Source organism: Argopecten irradians, chromosome 7 (genome assembly GCF_041381155.1).
Source record: "Argopecten irradians isolate NY chromosome 7, Ai_NY, whole genome shotgun sequence".
Classification (NCBI taxonomy): Eukaryota; Metazoa; Mollusca; class Bivalvia; order Pectinida; family Pectinidae; genus Argopecten; species Argopecten irradians.
The window spans coordinates 8943439-8955472 of NC_091140.1; the positions used below are offsets into that span (position 1 = coordinate 8943439).

Consider the following 12034-nt stretch of genomic DNA (forward strand, 5'->3'; position numbering starts at 1 on the left):
CTCACCGTCGGAGACCCATGGTTAGTGATGATGTTTACACCACCACGTGGTACCTCACCGTCGGAGACCCATGGTTAGTGATGATGTTTACACCACCACGTGGTACCTCACCGTCGGAGTCCCATGCATGATTAGTGATGATGTTTACACCAACCCGTGATACCTCATCGTTGGAGAACCATGATTAGTGATGATGTTTACACCACCACGTGGTACCTCATCGTCGGAGACCCATGGTTAGTGATGATGTTTACACCAACCCGTGATACCTCATTGTCGGAGAACCAAGATTAGTGATGATGTTTACACCACCACGTGGTACCTCACCGTCGGAGACCCATGGTTAGTGATGATGTTTACACCACCACGTGGTACCTCACCGTCGGAGACCCATGGTTAATTGTAATATGCTATGTGGCATTGAAACCAGATACCTATACAACACAAACATGAGAAAATAATAATTTTTTTCACAATGTTTATTACAAATAACATTCAGTTCAATTTTCATACATATAAATGTAAATTCATATCAGGCTTGAATTGCACAACATGTAGAAAACAATATGATCTTCTATGTGATCAAAAAATAAAACAGTCAAAACAGAAGGAAAAATTTTCTTCTATATTTAGTTACTCAGTAAATGCCAAGAAAAACTGACTTTTCTATTTAAAGATGCTCCACCGCTGACAAATGGTATTTTTTCACTTTTATAAACAGGAGCAGACGATTTAGTATTTTTCTTCAGTTACAAAAGTTACTTACTTTAGACCATTACCACCATTGAAAAGTTTCAACTTCTAATTTTACTTCAAGTTAAAAATATAAAAAATAATTAATTGCATCCCGAAAAAATTCCGTGCTACTATATCCTTTATGGAATGAAATACTGATTGCCTATGCATCAAAGGTGAAGTTAATTATTTTATATTATTTTTTGTGTTAATCATACATATACATTCACGATTAAATTATTGTTCAAATGATGAATATCATTTATGCTTTGTCGGCAGTGGAGCATCTTTAACTTCTCGTAAAGAATATCAGAATTTCATCAAAAATATTCAAAGATAATTTTTGAAAGTACAACATTAGTTTTGATGCAGTCTGTGGCTAGCAGATCTACCCTGAACATTGTGGATTTGAGAGTAAGATACAAATGAATTAGAATTCTACTGACACTTGTGTCAGCTAAAACTAATTTTGAGTGGCATATTCGGCCAGTATTTTGGCTGTAGTATATCCATGTTACGATCGTAGGACATCTGCATGGCTGTCTCCATTCCATGAACCATGGCCGCACCCTTCCCATACAGGAGTACCATCTCCTGTGTCCGTCTGACGCCCGGCCGCTCCTGTGGGGCCGCTGTGGTAGGGGCACTCTTTGTTGCTTTAGCTGGAAAATAGTAAAAAGCAAATGTGTATATTATCTTAACTATAATGTCATATTTCCTACAGTTAGCTTAATTTGTGCTGTTCACAAATGGGAAATCTTTCTGAAAGAAACTTGGAAATGGAAGAGGTAGAAAACCTTTAAAAAGAGCTTCATATCAAGTTGTATTCTAGAAGTAGTGTAGGCCTCAGACCTTAGTGTACATAGGGTTTCTGTGACAAAAACCCTGGTGAAGGACTTTTTTCTTGGTCAGAGGTCAAAGTGTAATCCATTTTGATTAAATTAAAGTATCTTATAATCAATCAATGTTGTCATTCTGACTATTGATTTTGAAAATGAAACCGATTCCCATCTTGTAAATACAATGTACCTATTACAGAAATTATATAGATGTATGTAATAGCACGTACCCCCTTCCAAATCAAGCCTGTTGTCCTCTTCTTCCTTTTCTGTCTTCTTGGCATCTGTAATGGTGAATCAATACTTTATTTGATATAATTTTAATTTTACAATCAAAACAACATAATAGCACAATGTAAAAGACACCATGCAGGGTCTGCCACTAACATAGAAATCTTCAGTAAAACCTTAAATGTCTTAAGACTTCTTGGGTCATAAATTGCTTATCTTTACATAAATTAAATTGATTTCTGTTTACAAGACCCCTTTACTTTTTGTCTTAGTCCTTTGAGTGATGGACAAGTGTGACTGTGTATCTATGGAAATCTGCCGGTGCTATTGGTAACCATGCCAACATGACATTATAATCATGGTACATATATATGTGTTTTATCTTATATCACTACCTGATAGTACACTTGTACACCAGGTACAGTGATCATTTACCTCGTTCCTTCTTGTGTTGTTCAGATTTGGCGAAGAATTCCACCATGTCATCTGTGATTTCCATTTCAAACACTTCACTTTCACTGTCTGACGCCTGTTCGTTTGTTGAACCTCTGTTCTCTGTTGATGCATGTCCATTGCTGACATGACCAGGGTGAGAACCCCGACCCTGCCCTCTACCATTTCTTCTTCTGTTTCCTCGTCGTCTGTTCTTACCTCTATGCCTGGCACCAATGTGGTATGGATTTTCTCTAGAAGGGTTTCCAGAATTGGGCCATTTATAAGTTGGTGCCGCTCCTGTCCAAGGCAGATGGCCATCAGTATGGTATGCCCCAATAATGTTAGGTTGGCTCCAGTTTCTAGTCACACTATTATGCTTATTGAACCAGGCCTGGCAATGATAGTAATGTTTCCAGTAGTTCATGAAACAGGGCTGCAAATACCAATCAGTTTGGTCAAACTTTGGCAGACAATGCAGAGTCTTTGAGTTCGTTAAAGTCTCATCTTTATTAATTTCTTTATCTATACTTGATAGGCTGAAGTCAAGGTCCTGGGAATCACTCTTTGATAAATCCAATGAGAGAGAATCTTGGTCCATGTCTTTGATTTTGCTGCTTCCATTTACTTGATAAATTCTATCTATATCCTCAAGTTGTGACTGGCTGTCACTCTGCGATGTAACACTGGTTACTGTACTGGGGTCAGAGTCAGTGCTTGTAAGGTCAAAGGTCGAAGAATCTGTTCCAGAGTCACAGCCATACAGTTCACCATTCACATCCTTTGTTGTCATAGTTACCAATGGTACCGGTATAGACTTCTTCTTCAACTTCAAAATTCATAAGACCTTGAACAGATGTCCTGGAAATCATGAAACACCTGTAACAAGAGAAAATGTAAAAGTATGACTTGAACTAAGGACCTCCAAAGTCTAATCTATCAGAGATACCTCCCTTTGTCTAGTGGAGAATTACTAGAAATATGATTTTAAGCCACTCAATCTAGGTCGGGTGGATTTTTTGTCTCCGTGAGCTTTCTACTTTTTTTCGTCTATAGTGTATGCAGAATATAAACTTTACTAAGTTTTTATAGTATTACCTGGGGCTCTGAAAATTTTTTGATGATGGGGAACAAGAGGGATCTTGGCGCCCACCAAAGAATGATCTATGTCTGCAATGGAGAGAAGGATCTTTCTCAGCTTTTCAAAATTTTACTACATATTACTACACTTGAAATTTGATATCCTTTCAGTAATTTCTGAGAAATAGCAGTAACAAACTTCAATTTTCAACACCCAAGATGGTGGCATGTCGGCATTCTTGTTGACCAATCAGTCCGAAAATGCAATAAGCACAACTAGACCACTAGGGGAAACTGTACATGAAATTTGAGAGAGATCCCTATAGTACTTTCTGAGAAATAGGGGTAACAAACTTCAATTGTCAAAATCAAAGATGGTGGCCTCTCGGCCATCTTGTTCACCGATCACTCCCAAAATGCAATATACACAACTAGGGTACTAGGGGAGCCTACATATGAAATTTGAGAAGGATCCCTTCAGTACTTTCTGAGAAATAGCAGTAACAAACTTTTAACTATCAATATCCAAGATAGCTGCCCGGCTTCATCTTGTTGACCAATAGGTTCCAAATGCAATATGCACAACTAAGGCACTAGGGGAACCTAATGTGAAATTTCTGAACTTTCTGAGAAATAGCAGTAACAAACTTTAACTATCAAAATCCAAGATAGCTGCCCGGCTTCATCTTGTTGACCGATCGGTTCCAAATGCAATATGCACAACTAAGGCACTAGGGGAACCTAATGTGAAATTTCTGAACTTTCTGAGAAATAGCAGTAACAAACTTTAACTATCAAAATCCAAGATGACTGTTCAGCGGCCATCTTGTTGAGCAATTGGTTCCAAAGTGCAATATGTACAACTAGGGCCCTAGGGGAACCTACATATGAAATTTGAGAAAGATCTCTTCAGGCCTAACTGAAAAATAGCGGTAACAAGAAATGTTAATGGACAGAAGGATGGACAGAAGGATGGACGGAAGGACGGACGGACGGACGGACGACGGACCTCGGACGAAAAGCGATTTGAATAGCCCACCATCTGATGATGGTGAGCTAAAAATAGGAGATTCTGGAAGAGTTAGCGAGTGTGGGAGATTCCATGGGATGTTTTGAAATTCCGGGGGACTCTCGGAGAATCTGGGAGGGTCGACAGGTATGCTTTAATGGATCCAAATTTATTTAAACTGAGAGTAACTAATTCTCAGATCCCAGTGATTTCATTTTGGCCAATGTATGAAAGTACTAATAAATGTTACAATGTGTACTAAGTGTACTAACTAACATAATAGACGACTGGTCAGTCATTTTTTTATCGAACATTTCCTTTGACACAACATAAAGTTTCAAAAGTGTCACATCGTGCTCAAACATTGTTGGAGTATGATAAATGCATGGAACGACCTTTTTGTCCAAAACCCTGAGCGACAAATCCTTCTCACTTATTAATTCTTGGCCAAAACATTGAACTCAGTTCTATAGTAAATCTTAGGCTTGGGTAGCGAAAATACATGTGATGTAGGACGTCCGGATTTTCTGACGATCTTACTTTAGACATGTATATAATAGCAGATAAATATATACGCCAGTATCAACATCAGAACACTTCGGTTTAGTATTTATGTATCACATAGTATGTTTGGAATCTATTCTTAGAGACAATATGATGGGTCATCTAGATAGGAATAATATTATAGCGGACGAGCAATTTGGCTTCATCAAAGGAAAATCTACAACACTTCAACTTCTGGAAGTCCATGATGAAATAACTAAAAAGCTGGACGAGGGTGGAAATTTGGATATGATATATTTGGACTTTAAAAAAGCGTTTGACACAGTGCCGCATAAACGTCTGATAAAAAAGCTAATAAATGTTTGAGTACGAGGGAAAATTGTGAAATGGATATCCAAATTCTTAGAAGGGAGACGTCAAAGAGTTGTAGTCAACGGAATACATTCCGACTGGATAAAGTAAATAGTGGAGTTCCTCAAGGTAGTGTTCTGGGATCTATCCTCTTCATCGTATATATAAATGACCTACCAAAAGCTTTACTTGGAAAATCAAAGCTATTTGCGGATGATACGAAAATTTACGGATCATGTAACCGACTTGAAGATTCCGAAACAAGAGGCCCATGGGCCTTAACGGTCACCTGAGTTTGAATATATAATGAAACAAATAATGAAACAAATTAAAGACATATAAACACCATATGCTGGGCCTTGAAGTTGGTCAGTGATTTATAAATTTGACTTTTTAGACTATGAAGAGTATTTGCTTCCATCAAACCTGTGAACTTAGAGGTATTTTTTGAAATTTTAATCATTTTGACCCTGTTTGGTCCTGCCCCTCTGGTCCCCCAGGGGGTCATCGAGGACGGATATGGATGTTAAAATGCTATATCTTAGGCTAATAATTCTAATCAAGTTTGACTAATTTCCTACGAAAATTGGGCAAATAATGTTCACAAATATGTTTTTCCTATATAAACTAAAGTAAACTTGACCCCCTCCCCAGGGGGTAACGTGAGACCCCAAGGTCATATAATTCACAACTTTAATAAAAACACCTTAAGACCTTTCCATCTATAATTATTTGATTCTACTATATCCAGAATTTTAGAAGATTTTTGAAGTTTTAGCCTATTTGACCCTTTTTTAGCCCCGCCCCTCTGCCCCCAGGGGGTCGGCCAGGACCAATGTGGATATGATATCAAAATGCTATCTCAGGCTAATAATTCTAACCAAGTTTGACTCATTTCCTATGAAAATTGAGCAAAAAATGTTCATTAATGTGTTTTTCCTATATAAACTATAGTAAACTTGACCCCCTCCCCAAGGGGAAACAGGAGACCCAAGGGTCATATAATTTACAATTTTTATAAACAAACTTTAAGACCTTTTCATCTATAAAGTGTATTTGATTATACCATTTCCAGAATTTTAAAAGAATATTTTTGAAGTTTTAGCCTATTTGACCTTTTTTGACCCCGCCCCTCTGCCCCCAGGGGGTCGGCCTGGACCAATATGGATATGATATTAAAATGCTACCTCAGGCTAATAATTCTAACCAAGTTTGACTCGTTTCCAATGAAAATTGAGCAAAATATGCTCATAAATGTGTTTTCCCTATATAAACTATAGTAAACTTGACCCCCTCCCCATGGGGGAAACGTGAGACCCCAGGGTTATATAATTCACAATTTTTGTAAAGGACCTTGAAACCTTTCTATTTATGAAAAGTATTTGATTCTACCATTTCCAGAATTTCAGAAAAAGATTTTTGAAGTTTTAGCCTATTTGACCCTTTTTTTAGCCCCGCCCCTCTGCCCCCAGGGGGTCGGCCAGGACCAATGTGGATATGATATCAAAATGCTATCTCAGACTAATAATTCTAACCAAGTTTGACTCGTTTCCAATGAAAATTGAGCAAAACATGCTCATAAATGTGTTTTCCCTATATAAACTATAGTAAACTTGACCCCCTCCCCAGGGAGGAAACGTGAGACCCAAGGGTCATATAATTCACAATTTTTGTAAAGGACCTTAAGACCTTTCTATTTATGAAAAGTATTTGATTCTACCATTTCCAGAATTTCAGAAGAAGATTTTTGAAGTTTTAGCCTATTTGACCCATTTTGACCCCGCCCCTAAGGCCCCTGGGGGTCAGTCATTGAAAATTTGTTAATAGGATTAAATGGCCTTCTCATACTGATAATTCTGACAACATTTGACTCATTTACTATAACAAATGACCAAATAATGTGCAAAAATGTGTTTTCCCAATATAAACTATAGTAAACTTAACCCCCTCCCCAGGGGGAAACTAGAGTCCCCAGGGTCATATAATTCACAATTTTTGTAAAGGACCTTAAGACCTTTCTATCTATGAAGAGTATTTGATTCTACCACATCTGTGAGTAGAGAAGAAGATTTTTGAAATTTTACTCAATTTTACCCCTTTTGGCCCCTCCCACAGCCCCATGGGGGGAGGGGACCATATAATTCACAATTTTGATTGGCCTTATGCCTTAGAAGGTTTGTGCAAAATTTCATTGAAATTGCTTCAGCAGTTTTGGAGAAGAAGTCGAAAATGTAAATTGTTTACGGACATACGACGGACGACGCACAACGACGGACAAAAGGCGATTAGAATAGGTCACTTGAGACTTCGTCTCAGGTGACCTAAAAATTCAAAATGATTTGGACAAATTAAGTGAATGGTCAACACTATGGCAATTGAAGTTTAATTCATCTAAGTGTAAAACACTACATTTTGGACAAAGAAATCCCAACTTTGAGTATATCATGCGAGAAGAAGATGGATCCATACAACAAATTACTTGCGACAAATATGAGAAAGACCTTGGAATTACTTTCGACACAGAACTTAAGTTTAGTCTACATGTGGCAAATTGTGCGAAAAAGACGAATAGGCTAATTGGAATGATAAAGCGATCATTCACGATGTTGGACAAGGATATGTTTCTTCCACTCTATAAGTCTCTAATACGACCACAACTGGAATACTTAGTAACAGTTTGGAACCCAATTCTGAAAAAAGATATAATTGAGTTAGAAAACATGCAAAGACGTACAATAAAACAAGTGCATGGACTCCGTGAAACACCATATACGGAAAGACTGAAACTTTTGGGCCTACCAACTCTACAATATAGGAGACTACGATATGATATGATCCAAGTGTTTAGAATTATTAATGGTTTCGACAAAACGAGCCATTCTGCTAATGGATTACTCCCCCGGAATGAAGATAGGAGAACGAGAGGTCACAACAAAAAGCTTAAAAAACAGCAGTCAAGACTTCGGTGCAGGAGTAATTCCTTTGCTTTAAGAGTAGTGAACACGTGGAACAAGGACGTATATGAGAAGGATAAGTCACACTGGGTTTTGGGGAAGTTCAAGGCAGGCGCTTTTGTATTTGTGCACTGACCGTGACGTTGGGCGACGACTGATTTTCCTTTGATATCTGCCGGCGCAACCTTTGATGTAGCTTGCAGGTGCAAGGGTTACCGTCTTACTTTCTGAAGCGGGGCCGTCATTTCATGAGCTGTCGATTATTTTTAACGAAAATTTAAGACATATCCTCTAAATATTCTGTCTTTAAAGCAAGTAATATACGTCGTGAAATTTAATAAACTTTACAATGGTGTTTCGTTTGACTCGATAAGACAAGTATTTGTTGAGAAAAACGTTTTTTATTCCCGCTTCATAGGCGTCTCGCATGGTGTTTAGTAATGTAAAGAGACAGTCACGAATCCTTCTAACTTATAAATCCTTGCGTGGAACAATTTATCGGACAAAGTGGTTAACTCAGAAAGTATTAATTTATTCAAATCAAACTTAATCAATGAGTGGAAGAATCATCCTTTGAAATTTAAGCCAGATTGCTACAGTGAGATCTAACAGCTAGTCCAAACCTCGTGTAATTGTGTACATATGATTGAGCTGTTGTGCCAGGTGAAGAGAACTTTATTTCACCGGAAGTATATTATTTTAATATATGTAAAAAGGATTGTACATGACTTTTATCAAGTGTTTGTACAATAGTTTTTAGAAAACGGAAACAAGTGCCATTAATGGAAAGCACAGACTTTATATATATATTGGATCGGAAGATCTAAAATTTAGTGGAGGAAACAAACTTGATTACATCGGACATGCGCAACTCGATGAAATCTACATGACAGAAGTCGAAAGTAAAGGTGGTCTGGAAGCCAATGGGGGGGTATAGTTAACCCGTACCCATTCCAACTCGTACCCAAAATTGGCGAAGTCGTACCCAAAATATTTGGCGAGCTCGTACCCATGAATGGCTAACCCGTACCCATCAAGTTTCGTTGGTTTTTTAAATTTAATTACATGTATTAAACTTAATTTCTTCTGTGTATCTGATTCAATATATTACTGTCCTAAATAATGCATAATTGAGTCAAATAAACCATATTTATAATCAAATATAATTAATGTATAGAATAAATCTTGGTTTAACAGCGCTGTTAATACATCGTTATTTTCTCTCTTTCCCATCAAGATTGCATTCACATGTATAAATTAAAACATATTTGAAATTTACTGGCGCATATTTCAACTTGCGAGGTACTGTGGAAATGTCACCCTGAGACGATGATATGATAATTCAACATATATATTTCGTTTTTCTGTGCAAAAACATTTGTTAGTACAACACAGTTGAGTTTACATTTACTGGCGTGCTCCCGTGGCTGTCCCTTTGATCAATCAGTCAGTCAGGTATAAATGACAGGCACGCGAAGCGTATGGCTCCTCCCCCGTTAAATATCATTGGCTGACGAGCTCTCACCACACGTGTCAGTCAATATAATTATACAGGTGATTGTGACAAGGCGGCGTTCCTCATTGGTTTCTGAACCGACCTGTGACCAAATCATTTTGAATTTCTTGGACATGTTTCTTAAATAAATGCATTTTATATGATTTTTAAAAAATTATGGTTCACCAAAAAATCTACGACTAGAATTTGTGTTAGACTAAAGATAGATACGGCATACAATATATGCTACTACCAAGTACTGACGGCCGCGATGTCTGAAAAGCTAAATACTGTACGAAAAAGAAATTTTTGGTTGTAATTCATGGAATAATTGGAGAAAGTTATCATTTAAATTTTTTTAATGTTGTAATTCACACATGTATATGTACAGGCATATGCCCAGTTCAAGTTCTATTTACAGTGCATGACCTGTATCGGATAGTACCAAAGAATAAATATTAATTTATTAAATGTTCTTAAAAGTTGAAATAATTTTCAATTTCATTCCTTATGCCATCTGCATCCAATTATTGCGATATTGTGTGTCATCATTTGGTTTTGTATTGATGTACAGCAGCAGAATACACTTTATACCATCTTCACCGTCTTGTGCAGAGTTTGGTAATATCGGAATGAATAGTTAAAAACACAATTTAGGCAATACTGAGCTATATATTACGATATGTTTTTCATGCATTGACAAATTTTCTATTTTAATATTGTAATTTTATCTAAATGAGCCATTCTCTCAATAGGAATACAATCTGTTCAAAGAAAATTTCAGTTAATTTCTGGTGATGGTATCATCTTACTGTTACAACCTTCCTCAAGAAATGCCACCACACCTTTCTTAGGTTTGGTACCAACGCAGTTCCTCTTTCGTGCACGTTCATATGAAATCGATTGTGTTCTATTTTTGCTTGACTGTAGACGCATCCTCGAAACCCCAAGAGCGGGTGTAGAATATTTCAATAATCTGTATTTTTCAGTGTTGAACCAGAAATCATTCTAAAAATCACTTGTTTTGACTTTTTTTCGGTATGGAACAACAAACCATGAGAACGACATATTTAGATATTTTATAGGAATATGAGCATACATTTTCTAATGTAACTTACTTGTAGATTATGTATAGTAGAACAAATAATCATACCCTGCCTCCACTCTGTTCCCGGCTGGACGACGACCTTCTGTCAGAAATCTTTTGTCTGTCGTTCAGAGCTACGTCATTTTTTTATTAAACATTAAGTAAATATTCTTTACCGTCATGCATTCAATATTGTGTACATTTTATATATAATATATATATATATTGGGGTGTCTATATTGCATTTATTTAATTTAAACGTGCCTATATACGAACTGTGATAGCTAAAATATCCTAGTATTTTAGAAAAACCAGATGCAGAGAAGGCTGGGGCAAAATGGGGAAGGAAATAATCTTCAAATATGTTTGTGAAATATCTCTATTTTATTTATTTTTTATATGCACTGAAGCAAAATTTGACATCAATTGGTTTTTACTTCATAATTCTTTTAATAAATTACACAAGAAGGGGGGGGATGTAAAATTACTAATTAAAAATGAATAAATCTTGGCTGGAATCTCTTGCGTACCATTTTATGATCACTGACTAGAAGCATCTGATCCAACACAATATATTAAGTTTTATATAAATCACAAATAAATACATGAAGTTTAACTTTTATGATGGGTACGAGTTCGCCAAATTCCATGGGTACGGGTTCGCCAAACTTGGGTACGGGTTCGCCATGCTTGGGTACGAGTTCGCCAAATGTGGGTACGAGTTTGTTTGGGTACGAGTTTGTTTGGGTACGGGATCGCCATAATTCGAAGCCTATGGCTTATCAATAGACCGAAGATCAGGTAAATCAGGTAAATCAGTATGAAATTTTACATTCAGTAAAATTCAATGCATTTTTCCAGAACCAGGGCAGTTTTCGTTTATTCGGAACAACCGTTGGTTAAAGTCATATTTTAAGTATAAATCCTGACGGACCTGCAGTTTTTGATACAGGCTTGTGAGGGCTTTGTCAAGGCTCGTCTGAAAACTTTATAAAATCACCAGGTCCGTCTTTAATTAATAAACGAACAACTAGTTCCAACCAGTCAAACAGTAACGTTATAATCGAAAACGGCCCAGGTGCTACTCTGTTATACCCACTCACCTTTACTAGGATATTACCAAAAAAACTGGGGCATACAGGATGAAGTTAGATCATTAGTGTCTCAATTTGAAGATTAACATATACAATATAGGCGATATTTGAATCTTACAAACATAAATAAAAGTAATCTCGATATCATCCGTCTCCGCACACTACAATACAAAATTCAAACATTCGTGAGACCCAAATGAGATCATACCAATGCCGAAAACGA

General features: G+C 36.9%; 1 protein-coding gene across 3 annotated transcripts; it reads right to left on the minus strand.

Moving 5' to 3' along the window:
• Positions 1–461: 461 nt before the first annotated feature.
• On the minus strand, positions 462–12012 carry LOC138327483 (gem-associated protein 8-like). 3 transcript variants are annotated; one of them, XM_069273606.1, is made up of 4 exons: positions 11930–12012; positions 2241–3116; positions 1805–1858; positions 462–1397 (listed from the first exon to the last, which is right to left on the minus strand). In XM_069273606.1, the coding sequence occupies exons 2-4, from the start codon at positions 3028–3030 to the stop codon at positions 1189–1191; spliced, it is 1053 nt and encodes a 350-aa protein (XP_069129707.1). In that variant the 5' UTR covers positions 3031–3116; positions 11930–12012; the 3' UTR covers positions 462–1188. The 3 variants fall into 3 exon arrangements, with proteins under 3 accessions (XP_069129707.1, XP_069129706.1, XP_069129708.1); XM_069273605.1 differs by having other exon boundaries at positions 11821–12009; XM_069273607.1 differs by lacking the exon at positions 11930–12012 and adding an exon at positions 8272–9853.
• Between the last annotated feature and the right edge of the window lie 22 nt (positions 12013–12034).

Coding starts and splice junctions, on each gene's coding strand:
- LOC138327483 (XM_069273606.1), bottom strand. CDS start 3,030: ATGACAACAAAGGATGTGAATGGTGAACTGTATGGCTGTGACTCTGGA. Junction 1,859..2,240: donor ACAACACAAGAAGGAACGAG/GTAAATGATCAC, acceptor TCACCATTACAG/ATGCCAAGAAGACAGAAAAG. Junction 1,398..1,804: donor CAGGCTTGATTTGGAAGGGG/GTACGTGCTATT, acceptor ACTATTTTCCAG/CTAAAGCAACAAAGAGTGCC.